We start from the raw sequence: 19,627 nt of genomic DNA on the forward strand, positions 1-19,627 counted from the left end.
AAATGATGTCACAGGCACTGGAGATGTTTTCCACATTGGGGTTGAAAATCTGCAATGGCTGAGAGAGCTGGGACTGTTTAGCTTGGAAAAAGGAGTCCTGGGTGGGAGACCTTATTGCCCCTTACAGCTACCTGAAAAGAGTATGCTGATGGCATAATCCATAAAAAACATTGAATAGAATAGTCCAAGTAGGCATTTTATGATCTTGTGAAAGGTCCTCTCCCAGTTTAATGGAAAGCAATTGATAATTGCTCTGTGGGAGTCTGACTTTTTTAATTGGTAACCAGTGTTGCATCTGCAGTCCTAGGTAATCTACCCTAGTTTGATTCCACTGACATAAGGCAGTCTTCTTATTTTAATTTCAACTATCAAACAGAGGCCGTCTCTCTAGAAAATAAAATTCCCCTTCACAAGACATTATGATTTTAAATGCTTAACTAGCATTATTTTTTCAATGTTGTATTCCTCGGAACATGTCAAAAAAGACTAGGAAGTCTTAACATAGAGCACGTTTATTCTTCTATATCTGTGCTCTGAACTGAAGGAGTCTCTTTTCTTGAAAATTCCATTTTGAGTATTGATTAAAAGGTCAATAAATGAGCACATATACATTTTCAGAAGCAGAATTACAGATTATTTTTACATGCTGCACATATACTGTTCATGAATATTTTTGCCATTTCATAGCTATTTGAGCATCAGTGCTCATCCTAAAAGTGGACTGCTTCATTCATGCAACATTTGGTATTTTAAAATCTCTTTTTCACAAGATATTAATGTCCTTTTTTAATAAGAAGTAGTCTTCTCTCCATGAATCTCAAAGCTCTGTGAGTAGTCAGTAACTTGGTTATAGCAGGATTATATCATCACTAAGAGTGATATTTTAAGAGCCTAAAATAACTGCCTTGGAAATAATGCTTAATTTTTTTTTTAATCTACTCATGTTACATGCAAAATCTACAGTCTCTGTTACCTGTTAACAATTGTAGGCATTTTATTCTCTGATTACTTTGATTCTGCAGAGATGCCAGTGCAGAGTGGGTTAGTCCAGCTGTATTTTTCTTCATACCTGAGCTACCTTGGGTCTCTATGTGCTGCATTGAACAGGCACCAAGCCTATGGTGTAAACAGGCTTTAATTAGCTGTCTTTCTGGAATGCACATCAAAGTCTAATTATTTAACCAACCATTTTCAGGTGCACTGAAATTATAGATGTAGGTGGAATTGTATCTTTCATTGCTAAAATGTTGTGGGAAATATCTGCCTCCTAACTAAAACTGAAGGAGACATAGAAGTCAGGGCACATTATGTGGGTTACCAGCTGAGTAGGATAAAAGCAAGCTGTCTTTTGCAGCTGCGTTTAGGAGTCCCAGCCAGAAAGAAAATATTCCCTTTCACATATACACTAGAAAGTAGAAATTGTTCAGAGCTTTTCTATGAGAATGATGCTGGACCAAATTCAACTCAACTATAAGAAGTCTCTACTTCCACGGGAAGCTATGCTTGGCCCAGGGGCCCTATTCATGGGAATACTGTCCCTCTTTTACAAGTACCAAGCAAATAGAGTCCTGGAGATGGTGTCAATACAGTTGGAGGACAAGTAAACCACTGTATTGATTTTGACAGAAATCCAAAGTAATATCTCTCTACTGTTAATAGAAACCTCATAGCTTGGAAGAGAACTCATTGAAATAGTGGCTTAGTAAAAGCAGGCAGCTAAATTAGGGGAAGTCTGATTGCAATGTTGGCACAGTTTGGTTACCATAGAAATAAACCGTACTAAAAGTCTAGAATAAGTTATTTTATTGTTTAACAGCGGAATAGTGGGAATGTGTATTTTGTAAGATGACATTGGCATGTATTTCTCTCCCTATATCGTATGTATTCATGGGTCATCTGGACATATGTTATTCCACAGCTAGGTCCTACCAGGTTTGAAACTACAGGGATGATCAGCGGGTGGAATGCTTTATTTGGACAGGAATACCTGCTGTGTTCTTGGAATGGCTCCTCTGCTAATTTCAATGGTACTTTTTTTCCCCAGCATCTAAAAAGAAATTACCTGGACCATGTTCTAGGAGAGTAATCTTTCTGAAAAAAATGTTTGGGGAGACAATCTCCTTTGGCTTGTTGGAACGATGTTGATTGATTCTTAACTTGTATGCATTTGTATATGCCTTTATGAGCCAGTGGTCTCCAAAGTAGACTGGACTATCTCCCTCTGCTCGTAATTGTCACTGTGAATCAACAAAAATACAGAAAATGGATTGTATGCTGTAGGATTTAATTCATTATGTACGTGGGATTACTTTTACTGGTGGTTTAATATATTTCTTTCTCTTTTTTTTCCCCATCCTTGATACAGTGAAATTCTCATCAGCTCCTCAAGAGACATTTTGTCACTTTAATATTTAATAAAAATTGGCGTTATGTCCACCAGGGTGCAGTCTTTCCCAAAAAAAAAAAAAAAAAAAAAAAAAAAAAAAAAAAAAGCCATGGTGGTCAGTAAGTGTTCAGTGCACCACCTGTTCCTTGGAAACCAAATGAATTTATTTTTTTATCTTATAAGATCATGCTATCCACTTAAGGAGAAATGGAGAAAAAAAGTTTGGTATATGAATTACAATTGTAAATATCCTAAACAGCTATGAAATGCTGGTTCATTTTATAAATTACTTATAAGAGTAAATGCAGCAGATTTTGTTGTGGTTGGGATTGTTTTGTTTGTTTTGGTTTTATCGAGGCGTAGTACCTGTAGTCAGGAAATGAAGATGTGAATACTTCACTCTTTTAAAAATTAAATGCCATGACTGCTGCTTCTGGTACCATCCACAGTAGTTAAAACAACTCCTTTCAAGTTGAAGCTTTCCCAGTTCTGGTACGAGGAGGATTAAGTAATTTTTGCTGTGGGAGACGGAATACACACAAAGCCCTAGAAAACTTAATTTGATTTTTTTTTTTTCCCCCCCATCTCTGTCCTCTGCCTTCCAGCTGCTGCCACCCCAGGACTGCCAAAGATGGGTAGCACTGTCTTTGAAGCAACAGAAGTAGTAGACAGCAGAAGACTGCTGGCCCCTGAAACCAGAGGGCTCTGTGTGTGTAGCAGTCACAGGCTGGTTTCCATAGCAGTGACTTACTGCCTTTGCAAACCAAGGAGCAGTGCCCTGCACTAAAGCACCATCCATTTAACATCCTGTATCTCTGACATAAGATTTTGAGCTAGTCTTTTCCTTATGCCACATTATTACAAGAAGAGGTTGCTATGGCATTTCAAAATCTAATGTTTGCTGACTTGAATTCAGTGTTAGTTGACCTTGCTCGGAGCAGGGGCATCCTGGGATCCCTTCCCACCAGATTTTGTGACTTGGCTTCCTGTGATTACCCACCCTTTATATCTTATGTATCTTACATTGTTAACTGTTGCCTATTACATTTGTTTCTCTGTGTTGTGCGAATTTAAGCATTCTGATAGCAATATGTACTCAAGGGCCTCATGGTACTACTTCACAGTAATCTTTATACTCAAGCCAACTGAATAGTTAATGGGCTTCCAGAGTTTCAATCCTTCATCATCCCCAGCTTGTTCAGAGTTAACAGGAAAGAATTTGCTGAGGGACAGAGTAGTAAAAGTTGTACAAAACTGAAAAGCTTGAAATAACAGTATTTTTTTCCCTTGTTCCAGGTTATGCATTAGATCCCTCTGTAGATAACCCTGAAGCTGCTACCAAATATATTGGTTCTGTAGAAGAAGCTGAAAAAAATCAAGGTAATTAATTCATAATCTTGTATAAATTACTTGCATCTGTTAGCTGTTTTCATTTCTTCTTTACTAAGAAATGGAATAGGTATTACCAAAGAAAGGTATTATGGGAGACTTACCCATGTCCAAAAACACTATAAAGAAGAGATGTGTTGCAATTTTAACGTAGAGGGGGAAGAGAGATATTGGAATGTTCTGTTTTCTGGAAGTAGGAAATGTTTCAGGTTGTCATGACAAATTTCAGAATAGGATTTGCAATATGCCATTGCATGAATACAATTTATCTGTTTAATTTGAAACAGCTTTTTTGGTCCTCTTAAATTCTGTCTTGGCTAACATTATCATGTATCTGCATTAGGATACCTGTATGTTGAGCTAATCACCATAACTGCTCCTCAGGAGCAAACTGATCACACTGTGTGCAACCTCTGGCACTCCTGTTGGGAGCTGTGTGTTATCTCTGCTTAGCAAAGTTAAGCTCTTTGGGTTATTTGGAAAAGAAAAACCACTGGAAGGTTGCCAAATGGTAACAGTGTGGCATGCCACTGGGAGGATTGACTAGCAGGGGCATGGGGTTTGTAATTAATACTTTGATACAAGATATTTAACATTCAGAGGGACTTGTTCCCATTGGAAAACTGTACCTGTTTAAATGTCATGGTTATGCTTTCCCTTGCATGTCTTTTTCAAATATCCTATTCATATGGGTATACAAAGGACCTTTATTTCTGTGTCCTGTTCCTCAGAATATATCCAAGCTTATTTCACTCTTTCCTTCCAGAGAAGGAAATGACTAAGATTAAACCATTAAACCATAAAAAATGGTAAAAAACCCTTTTAACAAAAGAATTTTGTACTTCATTTTAAGAAAACCCTTGATTAATGTGCGATTCCTTCTGATCACTACTTAACTTTTTACATTGCCTATTTTCGCTTTGTTTGTGAGAAGCTTCTTCTGTCTCTTTTGCACTAGATGAGTACTACTGCTGCTGCAGAAAAAAAATTGTTTGAAAATGGAACATAATTGTATATGCAAGTTTGAAAAACTTAAAAGATGTTAAAACAATTACCTACAGGGTTTTTTACTCCCATATAAAACCACTGTATAGTGGTTTTGACACATGAAAGTCTGAGGGTGCAGTATTTGTGAAAAGCTGCTATTTCTATGAAAGAACAAGGTAGTGCTTGAAAGGGAGATGACTCTGTCAATAGTGACAGACTTTTTAAGAGGGCCTGTAGCAATAGGAGAAGGATAATGATTATAAGCTAAAAGAAGATAGATTCAGACTAAGTTATAAGGAAGAAATTTTTTACATTGTTGTTGGTAAAATACTAGAACAAGTTGCCCAGACAGGTAGTGGGTGCCCCATCCCTCAAAATGTTCAAGTTCAGGTTGGACAGGACTCTGTGCAACCTGATCTAGTTGAAGATGTTGCTGCTCATTGCAAGGTGGTTGGAGTAGGCACCTTTTTGACTCAAACCATTCTATAATTCTATTATTTTTTTCAAAATTAAAATACACAAATGTGGTCGAGTTTTGGGACATTTGTCTTATTTTATTTTGGGACTGTTTTTTTGGTTTTTTTCAAATTGAGATGGTTCAGAGGGATCAGAAGCCAAGATGACTTTACTTTTAAAAACTACACAGTCTAAAGCATGAAAATTGATTTATTCAAACAGTCTGCAGACTTACTGTTAAAAATTTATGGTACATGCATGGTTAAATATTCTAACAAGCAAGGATACACAGTTTAAGTGGTTGCTCTGTTACTGTGCATAGTTAGCAATGTTCATAGCTGGAAAAGTGAGCAATACTTCAGCCAATTTTGCTCAAATACTTTTTCCATGTTGTCCTTTACACTAAAAAGAGCAGTGGTGGTGCTTTTTTCTTTTAAACTGACTATGATGTAACCTCTGATGTATTCTGTGTTAGCAGTTAGTGTATTGTTTCCTTCTTCAGGTTTAACAGTGTTTGAAACAGGACAGAGGAAAATTGAAAAAAGGAAGAAATTCAAAGAGAATGATGCATCTAATATTGATGGTTTTCTGGGACCATGGGCAAAGTATGTTGATGAAAAAGAAGTAGCCAAACCATCAGAAGTAAGTACTGCTTTAACAAAATGGATGTACAAATTGTCACTGCATGGCAGTGGTTTCAACAGAGATCCAGCTGCACTAGTGCTTGTCCAAGCTGATCCATGCTATTCTTTGGGGTAATAGAAACATTTTGGGTGATATGTCCAATTGAGGTGTTCCAGATATTCTGCATTCAATTAATTGGAACACTTTTTGGAAATCTGTGTGTAGACTCTGATTAAAAGAAACAGTTTGGGGGGAAAAATGTGAAAGCAAAACTTTTTTGAAAAGAACTTGCAAATTGAAAGCCCCCAGCGTCACACAAACATACCTCCTGAGCCATCCAACCAAAATTTATTCTTCTTGTCCAGTAAGTGCGTCTTTAGTCTATGTCTAAAAAGATAATAGTTCTTTTTGTTGTAGCTTTCCAAGCCATTATGGTTTTGATAGGAGTATTCTCTTTATTGATGCTTAAAAATATTTCTGATCTCGTTTAGCAAATAAATGTGTTCTTAATCGTGAGTAAACAATAGTACAGTTCTGGATTTTGTTATGTGATTCTAAATGCTGGGGATTTTTTTAAGAGGTCATGTTTTGTTGGTTTTTTTTTCCAGGAAGAGCAGAAGGAGTTGGATGAAATAACAGCTAAGAGGCAGAAGAGAGGAAAACTAGAAGATGATAAACCTGGAGAGGAGAAGACTATATTACATGGTAATGGCATCTTCCTGGCTGTTCTCATCTTCTAGCTCGCTGTGTTTTCTTGCCTGCTGTGTTAATTAGTAAGGATGGCAGACAGCCTCAGCACCTTGATGTTTCTGTATTGGAGATAACAGCACTCACAGGCAAAAGCATAAAGGACAGGGAAAGAGATAAATAAACTTCAACTGATTCCACTTCATGCTGTGAAGAGCAGTGTGCAAATGTCATTTGTCAGGGTACTGGTTTTATTTTTTTTTTTTTTTTTTTACTAGATGCATATATCCCTTTCCTTTTTCACAGAGCAAGCTTATTGAAGTTGTGAGTTTGGCTTAGTTTCAGCTTCAGAATTACTGTAGTTTTATGTCAGTATTTTCATCAGCAGGTAGGGCTCTGAGTTATGGTTTATGAACAATTTAGAAAATCACTTGGACTTTATACTTCCTCAATTTTTAATGTAAATGTTCTTGCTGTCATACTATGAATAATTGTGTATCAATTAATTACCCTACAGAAGCTTGTAGTATGTATTACCTTCAAAGAAAATGGTTTGGTAATTAAGTAAAATTCAGTAACTTTTTGAAATTGTTACTTCAGGTGTCTGCATACAAAACAACCCTGTGTTACACTGCTTGGTGCAGATATTTTGGTAGACAGGGCCTCTCTTTGTGTACTGGTTTCTCCAGCCAGGCCCACACATATGAGCTGTGAGCATCCTTTCTAATGTGTGTTGAGGAAGAAGTGGTGGCTGAGATAAATGTTGCTGACATTAGAATGTTGTTATGTTTATCTGTTGTAGGTCATGGCAGTATTTATTGAACAGCAGTGAGCATAACAAACATGAAATTCTAGCCACTGAGGCTCCTACAGACTAATTATTTTGTATGCACTTTACCTGAAATTTCACAGTGAAAGACCTTGCCATATAAACTGTGATCTTCTTGCATGCAAGTTTTCCAGAAATACTCTATTTTGAAGATGTGTTTAAGCATGGGTGCTGTGCAGGATTACAACCAAAACTGCCATAACAGTATTCTAGAAACTGAGAAATTAATTTAATCAGTGCACAGTTTATGGTCATAGCTACCCAACATACATCTACTCTGAAATAATCCATTTTCATGCACAATGCATCCCTGTGTTTCTGACTGTCCAGTCACTTCTTAAACCTAAAGAGCAGATTTTGGCTGCTGCTGACCAATGTTGGTTCATGCTGGCCAAATGAATCTTTTTTTCCTTGATTTGTAATTCTTTTGACATGACTGGCGCAGCACAGAGCTGGCCAGAATGTGAATTGCAAGCAAATGTCAGTGTTAAAGTTGCATGGTTTAATCTATGTAGTGTTAGTGTAAGTGAAGTCTTTTTGGTCAGGGGAACTCTCTTGATATTTGATAATGAGTAAAATGGATAGGAGAAAGATTGTCTTAATGTTTGGATTGTAAGATTCCAGGCACACTTTGCTGAAATGACTTAATTTGAGTTTAATTGATGTCAAATAAGATTCTACATCTGTATGAAGATTCTGTTTTTTCTTGTACCCCCTCTCTCACCTCTCCCTCTACAGCAGAGCAGCTGTGTTGAGAAAACAATAATTGTGTGAGTTGTTGAGCCTTTCAAAGATTATAACCTCTTAAAATATGGATTCTCAGAATTCTGTGTTTGCTTTTTCAGTTAAAGAAATGTATGACTATCAGGGGAGATCTTATCTTCATGTCCCTCAAGATGTTGGAGTTAATCTCCGTTCTACTGTACCACCTGAGAAGTGCTATCTTCCGAAGAAACAAATCCATGTGTGGTCTGGGCATACAAAGGTAGGAATGTTTGTGAGCATACAGCATAACAACCTATTTAATTTTATGTCTGCAGCTAGTAATTTCTATAAAACTAAAGAGTCAGTAGAAGGAAAGAGTCTTTTCCTCTTTACTGTACTCTGCATGTAATTGGTTCCGTTACATGCTCACACAAGGTGTTCGCCTGCTCAGCTGGAGTTGTCTAGCTGCATGTACTTTTGTGTTAAAATAGTGACTTTCCTGACCTACCTTAAAGGGAAAAGTATTATTCAGTGACTTCTGTGGAATTTTAAGTTATTCCCTAAACTACAATGTGAATAACAATAAGGCTAATTCTAGAGATTCCTAAGAATGTTTGGGGTTTGAGGGTTTTTTGTAGTAAGAGTACTTAAGGGCTATTTTGTATCCAACTTAGGTAAAGTTACATAGGTTTTGTGATTATAGTGCATCTGCATTACGCATTTCCCAAATATAGCTAATACCTTTAAGAAGTGTCTTGGTAAGAGTTCTCTTTGATGCTGCTTAACAGTTCCTTCTTGCGTCAGATACCAAAACAGTATACACACTTCTGGTATTAAAAAAAACGTTTCACTGCTCAGGGTTGTATAGCACATACTCAATTTGCTGCTTCTTTTGCTGCTAATTTGAGGTATTGCTGAGGGGGAATATGCTGCACCGCAGTAGACATCAGCTTAATAGTATCTGGAAGTAGAACACAGGGAATGTTTTTAGCTTTTAGCCTTTTTTTCAATTGATTCACATCTCTGAACTCTTCTTAAATGACTGCTGCATCAACGAGCTTATAGCTGCAGTTTATCAGGGCTTTCCAGAATGATACCTCCTCCCCAAAGCTCTAGTCCATTTGGGATTTTGGTATATAGTAATGTATATAGAGCAATATGGAGGATTTGAGGTGTTGGCTAAGTTCTTCTTTCGCGTTCTTCTTCATGGTTTTGGGTGGTAGTTTGTAGTTGGGTGGAGAGGTCTACATTGCAGACCTCAGACAGTCAGTTATCGGGTAATTAACACTATGGGAAGGGTTAGAGGCAGAGCCATTTTCTACCTTGTCAACTGGAGCTCACAACTTGTGAGACTGAGATAGGAATTAATAAACAACTGAGTCAGAACACAAGAAAACTGCGTCTCCCATGCATTAATTCCAGATCTAACAGAAAGAAGATAAAAACCTCACATTTTAATGGTGCCCCGTGTGAGAGGGAACACCTGTTACAGTGTTAAAGCCAGGACTTCCCTGAAGAGAAAGAGTTAAAAGAATCAGCTGGAAGCTGGGAAGGAAAGAAGAAGAACTTAGCTGAGGCCCCAAATCCTCCATATTGCTCTATATACATTACTATATACCAAAATCCCAAATCCCAGGTTTTCCACGCAGTGATATCAACAATTCCGTTCAAACTACACACCCACAATCCCAGTGCTACCACTCAACTTCAGAAGCCTGTTCCATGGCCTCAGGTCAAATGCAGTGTTTGTTTGAGGGTCAGTGCCTTTTAGCACAGAGAAAGCCTAAAATTCTCAGCTTCCAGAATTCCAACATAGTCCCTCCTTTGCCTGTTATTCTAATACAACAGACTGATGCGTAAAATGGCCTTCCAACAAGATAAATAATGGTATTGATAGGACAGGCAAAATAAAATGGGCTAGCAAATTTAGAAAAACTGGGGGACGTAAGTAGACAATTATAGGGAGGATAAAGTACCCAGCTCCAGCCAGGGATGGGAGGGAGGAACTGGATGGCATATGAATAGAGTAATCAACATGAAATGGAAAGGAGGGATGTTAAAACTACGAGTACTTTGGGGTTCATTGGACTTCCCAGAAAGGAGCACCTGGAATACTGAGAGCTGTGCCCAGGAAATCTGAGGTCAGTGAGTAGAAGGCACTGGAAGTATATGTAAGAAATTGAGCTGGCCAAAGCTTTTTTTTTTTTTTTTTTTTTCCCAATTTTGTACCTACCCTAGCTGAAAAGGCTTGTTATGCAGAGACAGTCCCCCAACTCCCAGTTTGTATTTATTTGCTGTGTTTACCACATTAATGGTGTGGATGTTGAAGGTGATTATGTATATGCAGCCATTAAAGTGAATCTCTTTTATTTCCAATAACGTTTGTTCAAAATAAGTCACTGTTTCTAAAATGGAATGTGGGCAGGTTATTTCCTTTGAAGATACAGTATCTGTATATTTTATGAAGATAAGCTTTTGCTTTTGCTTGGAAAAGAGGGCCAATGAACTGAGGAAACATCTAGATGATCCACTTACTGTTAACTTCTGTTCTTATTTACAGGGTGTCAGTGCAGTCAGATTGTTTCCTCTGTCTGGGCATATACTGTTGTCTTGCTCTATGGATTGCAAAATTAAGGTGAGTTAAGGTTCTGTTTACATGTATACCTTTTATACCATCCTGGTATACAGACAGTGCATTTTAGGATATGTAAACATTTTGTACTTTATTGAATACCTTTCATCTGTGTTGTTTTGCTTTTTCTCACCTAATTTTTAAATTGCAAATTCATTGTAACAAACAAAAAAGCAGTGCACAAGCCTGAAGCTGTTAGAACAGTGTTAGTTGTTTTTTAATAGCCTTTAGAAGGTCACAAGTTTCTCACGTTTTTGCCTTTGTTGTTATATTAATAAATTTTCTGTGAAGCCTAGTTTTACAACTAACAATAGGTGTCTGCTGAAGTCTTTTACTAAAGCAGTTGTGGTGTGAACTATTCTCACTTCAGTCCAGCATATATCAACAGAAAGTTGATGTTTTGGGGATTTTTTAGTAGCAAATCCTGAAGTCATTAAAGTTGGAATATGGTATGGGAGTTTTCGTTCTTCTAAGGGGATTTTGCTAACAGGAGGGTGACAACATTCTAGTGAATTTCTGGATAAATTGTGATTAATCAGTATGTGGTACATGTTTGTAATTAATTTCTTAAAAGATGTTGCCATACATGTTTGCACTTAATCTCAGTATCATTACTGTTTAACAATTGACATATTTTTCCCCCATCCTTTTTTTCCTAGTTATGGGAAGTATATGGTGATCGAAGATGTCTACGAACGTTTATTGGTAATAGTCTTTTTTTAAATTCATTTATGTCTAGAACAACTTCCTTGAAGAATATGATTTAGGTTAGCTTATTACTTTGTTGTAAAGATGACTTGTGTGCATCCAAGGCAATGGTTGTTCAGAATGGTCTTGGCAGTAAGAACTGAAAAAGTTTACATTTCATTAAGAACTTTGTCATTATCCCAAACAATTAAATGTTGGTGTGTAATGCCTTACAGGCCTCAAAACATTAGTGTACTACAGTCATCAATACTTTATGCAAGACTCCTTTCCAAAGGCAAAATTTTGACATGAAATTGCCCTATCTTCATGGTGAAAACAGCAACCGTCTGTATTTCACCAGTGAGGGTGTCTCATGGTCTGATGAACCCCCTTAAATAGGTCATTCCATCTGTGCTGAGTTTTTAGTGCAAAAGCATGGGAAATCTTTTTATAGTTTCAGGTGCAGTCTTTGTTCCTGTAACAGGTGCTTTTTAAAGCAGATGGCTGAGAGAGAGAGAAATACAAACTTCTTAGCAGCCTTGAACACAGAACAAAAGTAGCTGATTCTCCTGTTGAAATAGGAACATTTCTAGAACACTGAGTGAATATATGTTGAGTAACGAGAAAGAAGTCTTTTTTCCCCCTATTATTTCTGATGACAGCAGTGTGGCAAAGATGACGGCTCAAAAAAGGTTCTTTCTCAATAGACTGCTCTTTCTGAACAGTGTGACTGTTTTTCTCAAAAGGTTCTCATTATCAACCAGATTTGCCCGCCATTTTGCTGTATTTGAATTACCATGTCAATATTTAAACTAAAAAGAACTACACATCTGATGTGGTGGTCAGATAAAAGTATTGAGGCTGAGGGGTAGCAAGGTTAACATCAGATAAAAGCATTCTTAGTTTTCTGATCTAATATATCCAATATTTTGTACCTGTTTTCTAATTATAAATGTTTCGCCATTAAATGTGTCTCATGTAGTGTTTGTCTCTCCTCTTCTTAATTAGATGTTTCCATGTATTAGAGTGTTTTAAATTTCTTCTGAAGTTCTGCTTGTGTATCAATTTATACAAGTTTATACTTGTTTATCAAATTGGTTTTGTGCAATGCTTTTGTTTCTCTCTCCAGTGTCTTAGAGATGTTAGGATGTTATGGGATTTTATTTTCATCATTTTTTAGGAGTTACTTTTTCTTTCTCACTTGAATTATTCTTTACTAGTTCTCATTAAGAACTTCAATAAGTGATTTTCTTCTTGTCTTTGCATTGTTAGATCATTTAACTTGAGTAATATGGGTTGGATGTTTTTTTTTTAAAAACCTAACACATGAGTTCTAAGTATAAATGGATGAAAGTTTACCATTGCATTTTTTTCTATTTTGTAGGACACAGTAAAGCTGTTCGAGACATCTGTTTTAACAATGCAGGCACTCAGTTCCTTAGTGCTGCATATGACCGCTATCTAAAACTCTGGGACACTGAAACAGGTAGGCTTGTGTTTGCAGGTACTGTTATTTGGCACTGGTTTTAATTAATAGTGACTATAAAGATATCTTAGCATTCAGGTTGTTTCCAGCTGTCCTTCATATTGTCTTGTAGTTCACTGTTTAGTGTTTCAGTGCAGGATAATTAATCTTTTTTCACACGTGTTTTGTTGTTATCTGCAATGGTGCTGTTGACACTACCTGTATTTCATATACCTTTTTATCTGAGAAGTTTGATAGTTGTTTGTAATGCTAGAACAATTTTCAGCAAAAAGACTTCTTGCCAAATAATTTGATTGCATGTTTACAGTTACAGGCATTAATTACTCTTTACACCTAAATATGATTAATTTAGAAAAATTATCTCACTTGGTCTTTTGCTTAACCTGGAACAATGCTCCAAATAAGAAAAGGTGGTGATAACTGAGCTGCTGGTAAGGAGAGTTGAAGGATAGGTCTGATGGTCTCATGCCTTGGAGATGCTCTAACATTCTGCTACAAATACTTTATTAAGACAAAAAAAAAAAAAAAATACAGGTTAGATTTTGTCAGTATTCTTTTAAACCTGGGTCTTCTCCTAACACGGGAAGTTTCTATGTTTGAAAAAGTTGTTAGCTTTCTGGCAGTGCCACTAATCTTATACAGGTGATAGCCAGAAAGGTGTAAGTCTAATTCTCCAGTGTTGAGTCTGAACTCATTTATTTAGAAAGAGCTTTTGGATTAACATGGCTCCTGTAAGTTATGCATAATGAGTAATCAGGGTATTTGTGGCTGAAGCTAAGAGGGGAGGTCAGGGCTTTGTTTTGCAGTTGGATAACTGTTACCCCTTTCTAAGGTTAGTCCTGAACTCTTGCCCAAGTTTGTATCTGTTGTTGAGAAAACCTCTGATCCTAAGGAGGTGATGTTTTGCACAGTGGTCAGCCTGTGATATCCTGAATCTGTCTTTTATGTTGTTGTTATGTCCTGGTGGCATACAGGGTACTGAGCCAGTTGTAGTGTTTGGGAAGCTGTAGCAAACTTACAAAACAATTGGTGTGTGTGCATGTTTAGGCAGGTGCATGCACACAAATGTGAAAGAAGGTCTAACCAAAGAGCAAATTCTGCTCTCTCATTCTCTCAAGGACTTTTTTTAAAGTGTTTTCTTGTAAAGTGCTTTTTTTTCGGTATCTGCAAACAACCAATCAGCCCATAGCACTTCCAACCTGATACACTATAAATGGGTTTTCTGTTGCAGGGCAATGTATTTCAAGATTCACCAACAGGAAGGTTCCTTATTGTGTCAAGTTCAATCCTGATGAAGATAAACAAAATCTCTTTGTTGCAGGGATGTCAGATAAGAAAATTGTACAGGTATGTCTACTCAATATGTATTTCTCTAAAAATACTGGCATTTAGTAAAAAACAGGTTCTCATTATGACTCTTTTAATTGTAGTGGGATATTCGAAGTGGTGAGATTGTGCAGGAATATGATAGGCATTTGGGAGCTGTCAACACCATTGTGTTTGTGGATGAAAATAGAAGGTTTGTGAGTACATCTGATGACAAGAGTTTAAGAGTCTGGGAATGGTAAGTTTAAAATTTTGAATTCTACCTCAAAGTATATTGTGAGCAACCTGAGAAGAGAGTTCATTTTTAAAAGTACACATAGCACATAGGTCACTGGAGTGTACTGAGTTCTAGCTAGCTCAGGAAAAGCTTTAAAACCCTGTTCTGACTTAATGCCTGAGACACTTCATTGATTTCCTCTTCCCCAAAGAAAACATAAGACAGCCCTATCAGCCTGAAACACACTGCACTCTTTTAGTGGTCTCTGCTCTCTCCCCTTTCCCCAAGAGTGTATTAGTCCTTAAATTAACTCTTAAAGCAATGTCTGCTCTATTACGATTGGTGTGTGTTGGTTTTGAATGCTTTGCACTTGGATGTCCATAGTATTATATGGTACTTGGCCCATGTTTGAAGTAACTAGGTTAGTGTAGCTTTATTCTGGTTTTCTGTTAGTCTGGCTTTTTGGCAATAATCGATGCACACAGTATGAATACAATAGATGACAGAAAAAGGAGAGTCTGGCCAAGAAAAAATAATATAAAGTATTTGAAATGACAGAAATTATCTGTTTTCTCTGTAGGTTAAGTGTTAAAAACTATCTGAAATGTTTTTCACAAAGTTCTAGGTACTAAGATCTTGAATTTAATACTTTTAAGACTTCTCTAGGATTTGAGAATTTCTTTTTGAAATAATCAGTCCCATATCTTGAGGTATTCATTTCCTTTTGCTGTTCACACATGCAAAGCTGTTGCATAATACAGACACCAGTTCGACAGTTCTGTGACTAATCAGTTCCTTCCCAGCTGCTTGCCTTTTTTTTTTTTTTTTTTTTTTTTTTTCTTCTTTCTTCCTGTAGCCTAGACAAAACTCCAGTCTGTGGTATTGGAATGTCACCCAAGCAGCCAGCTAAATCTTCAGCTTGTCTGTGATTGGCTGCTGTCATTGCCAGTAGCAGTGGGAATGACCAAAGTCTAGGAACCCAGGCTTAGGCTAGACATAAAATGCTGTCACCATATGCTACTCCAAGAAAGCCTCTGTTCAGTACTTCATAAGTAGACCCATGCATTTACTGATTTACTGAGCTCCTTAAAGAAAAATCTTTACAATACCATGTCTGCTAAGGAATGTCTCCTCTTTGCTGAGTGGGAGGATGATCTCGCTTGTACAAATCTGTTATTTCCTTGAGATTGGATTGCCCTTGTTTTATGAGCTTTGTGTGATGGTTGAAATAAATAGTGAAGTGGGTGGATTTAGTCAGTCCATGGAGAAAAGCAGGAAAGGCAAAAAGGTTCTGGCATGGGAACATTGCAACCTGATTGTTCCAGTAGCAGAAGTTTTTTTCTTCTGAAGAAAAAAACCTGTAATAGTGTGTTGTGCACTGAAGAAAGAGCTCCCTTCTTGAAATGATAGAGAACTCAACTCTAGCCAATATTCTGTAATGCAGTTGTTGGGAAATTCTTTGGTTTTATAAAGAGCAAGTGTAATGGCATCTTCCTGGGCATGACTTGAAAACCTTTTCCCACAACCTACCATGATATATGTTAATTGGTCTGTAAACGTATTTCTATAATTGCAAGATGCAGATTCTTAAAATGCCTTAAAACTAAGTTAATATATACATTATGGAAGATTTTGGAGCTCAGAAACTTACATGGCAAATTATTTTTCAAATCCTTTTTTCCTAAGTTGATAAGAAAAATTACTTGCTATTTAACAATTATTTGGTTACTGCACCTTTTGGCACTTTTCTTCAGTGTGTTCTTCAGCACAGTGTTTCTTCAGTATCCTACAGAAACAAAGTAGAAGTAATTATGACCTGAGTATGGCCAACATGAATAAAAGTTGGTCTAATTGCTGAGTTTCAATTGTCTAGAGGAATTCTGGAGTGTGTTTTGTAAACACTTTGACTTGGCCAGAGCTGCTAATGGGATGGCTTGTCTGACTTCATCACAGTGAGAAACTCCTGAGAACTTAAATCTTCTTTTCCCAAGAATTCATCCTGTCCACAGATTTCACTGTAAATAAAATTGCAATTGGTTGATTGCTGAAAGTTCAAACCTCAAGTATAGTACAGACTCTTGTAGATTACATGGTTTATTTAGGAATATTAATGGGAGTACTTAAAAATTTGCCTGCTTTTGCATTTCATGTGATTGGGATATTAAAGTTGGCATGGATATCATGTTCTGTGGTCCCTCTTCTAGAAATGTAAAATTTTATTTTGTGTTTCTTTAAATGCATCTGATCCTATTTGGATAAACAATTAAATGATTTAGGCATTTAACTTTGGAGGCTGTTATTTCTTTTTACCTCCAAGTCAGCCAAGAAAGCAAGAACTGTGCAGTGATAATTTAGCTATTGTGCTGCCAGGCTTGGGAGGCTTGTCATCTATGTAGAGCTGTGCCCTTTAGTGGGCCTTTTCACCCATGGTTCCTGGTAGAGATACTGTAGTCTCCTCAGAGATGTCTTCATGATATGTAGGTCCCAAAACTGGATTGGGTTGGGCTGAAGGTTTGGATTAGCTTGGGGTTTTTTTTCCTGTTTTTGTCAAAAATATTTTTCTATGTCTTGCCTGGGGAAGAAGCTGTATCAGAACCCCAGAGTATAACACTTCTAAATCTTGGCTAGCAGGTATCACTTCCTGTACTTAAAACTTTTTGGCCTTTGAAATGTTATGAAGTGGGGAAAGGACTTCAAAATATTTAAATTTTAAATATTTATCACAAAAAGCAAATATATCACATGAGTTTTGAGGTTGGGAAACCATGATAGCATCTGTATTGGTAATTTTTTTAAGAGAGTAGGCTGACATTACTTATTTAGCAATTTGACTGGAAGCAAATGTGAAACACAAATGCATCTCTTCATTCTGCCTAATAGTTTAATGCAGTGTATCCTACTGCTGTCCTATGTGTGCCTGGTAGGTATCAACATAAAGCAGAGCTGTTGTGAATAAATTCTAATAAGTGAGCCTACCTTCATTTGTAAAAGGAGAAGGCAAAGCAACCAGTGCTGCATTTAAATTTCTGACTGCAGTACAACTCAGTGTTGGATGTGCATCTTCTGTGATAAGACTTTAATGGGGCTTCCAGTGGGATTGGTTTTCCCTGGCATTGAGGACTCCAGAAAGGCTGTTGCTCTGCAGGAGTGGTGGGTGATGGGAACAGATCAGGGCCTGGCCTTGCTGCAGCAATAACCTGATGTCCTGTTGCAAATGGAGTTGGAAACTGTTTGGGTAGGATGTGGCACAGGGGCTGCACTTCCTGTGCTGTTGATCAGCCTCAGAGATGATGTGGATTTTTAGTTGCTTCTTCACAGATATGCTGCCCAAGGGCAGTCTTGGGTCTGCCTGTTTGGAAGCTGGTTATCCCTGGCCTAATGTGCATTCTTTTATCCCTGGAGTGTATTAAGTGGGTTGCCCTTCTTACTCTGAGGAACAAATAATTTTAACTCACAGCAGCGTTTGTGTTGCTTCCAACAACAGAGCAGCTTCTCACCCTGCTGCCCCTGTGTGTGTTGCTTAACTCAAGATGATGGGAAATAACTTCCTCCACAATAAAGCAGGATGGTAATTACCTTGCTAATGCCGGCCGTGTTGCCATCCAACAAGGCTCGGGCAGCTGGGACAAGGCAGCCACCCACGCTCTCTGCTCTGGGAGTGTCCCAGCAGCTCTTCTGCTCTGTGAATTAGACAATGAAGTCATAAACATCCCCTTTGTATTAATTAATGTTGCTATAGAACATTTTGCATGTGTTTTCTGCAGAATACATTAATCAAGTCTATTTTCTGCTGGAGGTTTCTTTTGCTTAATGAGAAAGCATGCCTTCCCTTTTTTCTAGTCTTCCAATGCAGGGTATGAGGAATACTGTGCATATGCACAAACCGTTAGTAATTCAATTTATATAGTCAAAACCAAATGGCAGTTCTGCAGAGTAAGGATTAGACTGTCCTTGTTCTTACCCTAGGCCTTTGTACAGGACAGTGTATGTTAAGAAAATGCACTGGCACAGTCCTTATGCAATTGAGCTGAGGAGTTCAGTGTTCAGTTCAGCTGTGAATATTTGGAATTGGTTGGCATCCCATTTGGGGAGATGAGGAGGAAAAGGGTATGTCAGAGAGATGAGAGAGAATTCTGTTTTCCTTAAAAAAAAAAGTTCAAAAAAGAAGAATTTTAAAAATGGCAGAAATATTTGAGTTAAAACAAAACTCAAGTCAATAAGATGTTCCAGTAAGATCCATGTATATGTCAGTATGCTCTTACAATCTAAATAGGAACTTTGTAAGAGCTGCAGTTATACTGGAGGCAATAAAGGAACTTTGTGTTACAGTTTTGCTCTTAAGAATTAAAATTATGACTCTAATTTAGACTGGCTCATTTGATTGGGGTAAATTCACACTCTCAGAGATTATGCTGTAGATGGCTACGAATCTGGAGCTCTTGGGTGTACATTCATATTTTTGAGGTTTTGCATATTCTTCCTTTGGATACCACCGTACATTCTCCATGGTTCAGTTGCCACGTAAATCAGCTGACTTGAAGCAACTCTTTGGAACATCTCCATGTCTTCATAAAAACACATACTTCTTCCTTTTGCAGGGACATTCCTGTAGACTTCAAGTACATAGCTGAGCCAAGTATGCATTCCATGCCAGCTGTGACTTTGTCTCCAAATGGTAGGTTAACACTTTGCTGCCTTCTTAGACCTAATTTACGTAGGCATCTCTTACTGATTATATCTCTATGATGTTGCTGTATTGCATCCTCCTTTCACCCCTTACTAACCCCCTCCCTAATCATCCACGCACTTATTCCAAGATTGGACTGGATCTTGTTTTGATTTAAAATTCTAAAGAGCAAGTAGGTCAAAATGAGGGTTTATATCAGGGTAACTGTATCAGTTTAAAATGAGGCCTTCATCCAGACAAGGCAGAAGGGCTCTCCCTAGAGCTACCATGTGCTCTTCACTGTATTTAAAATACTAAGAGAAACAATAGAGCAAACTGACAATGGTGGCAAAGTGTTAAGCAATTAAGCAAGTTCAGCAGTCCTTGTGGTGCCACTGTTAAAGCAGAAACTCATATTGTACATGACTCTGTTCTCTTCTGTTGTGGATGTAGTCCAAGTAATTCTCACATAAGAGAAATCCCAAATTATCTCAGTGTTTCTTTATGTTAATGTTGGTGTTTGTGTTCTTCAATTAGAATCATGCTGAAG

The 19,627-nt window shown here is 37.4% G+C and overlaps 1 protein-coding gene across 1 annotated transcript in view; it reads left to right on the forward strand.

The window, feature by feature from the left end:
* CDC40 (cell division cycle 40) overlaps nt 1-19,627 on the forward strand; it is a 38,784-nt gene that overhangs the window by 16,415 nt on the left and 2,742 nt on the right. Inside the window, exons 4-13 of the mRNA XM_066315236.1 lie at nt 3,683-3,766; nt 5,721-5,860; nt 6,451-6,547; nt 8,204-8,343; nt 10,624-10,698; nt 11,355-11,400; nt 12,767-12,868; nt 14,100-14,215; nt 14,299-14,432; nt 19,010-19,086. Coding sequence (XP_066171333.1) covers nt 3,683-3,766; nt 5,721-5,860; nt 6,451-6,547; nt 8,204-8,343; nt 10,624-10,698; nt 11,355-11,400; nt 12,767-12,868; nt 14,100-14,215; nt 14,299-14,432; nt 19,010-19,086 — 1,011 coding nt within the window. The remainder of the gene's footprint in view (nt 1-3,682; nt 3,767-5,720; nt 5,861-6,450; nt 6,548-8,203; nt 8,344-10,623; nt 10,699-11,354; nt 11,401-12,766; nt 12,869-14,099; nt 14,216-14,298; nt 14,433-19,009; nt 19,087-19,627) is intronic.

This window comes from Sylvia atricapilla, chromosome 3 (genome assembly GCF_009819655.1).
Source record: "Sylvia atricapilla isolate bSylAtr1 chromosome 3, bSylAtr1.pri, whole genome shotgun sequence".
Lineage (NCBI taxonomy): Eukaryota > Metazoa > Chordata > Aves > Passeriformes > Sylviidae > Sylvia > Sylvia atricapilla.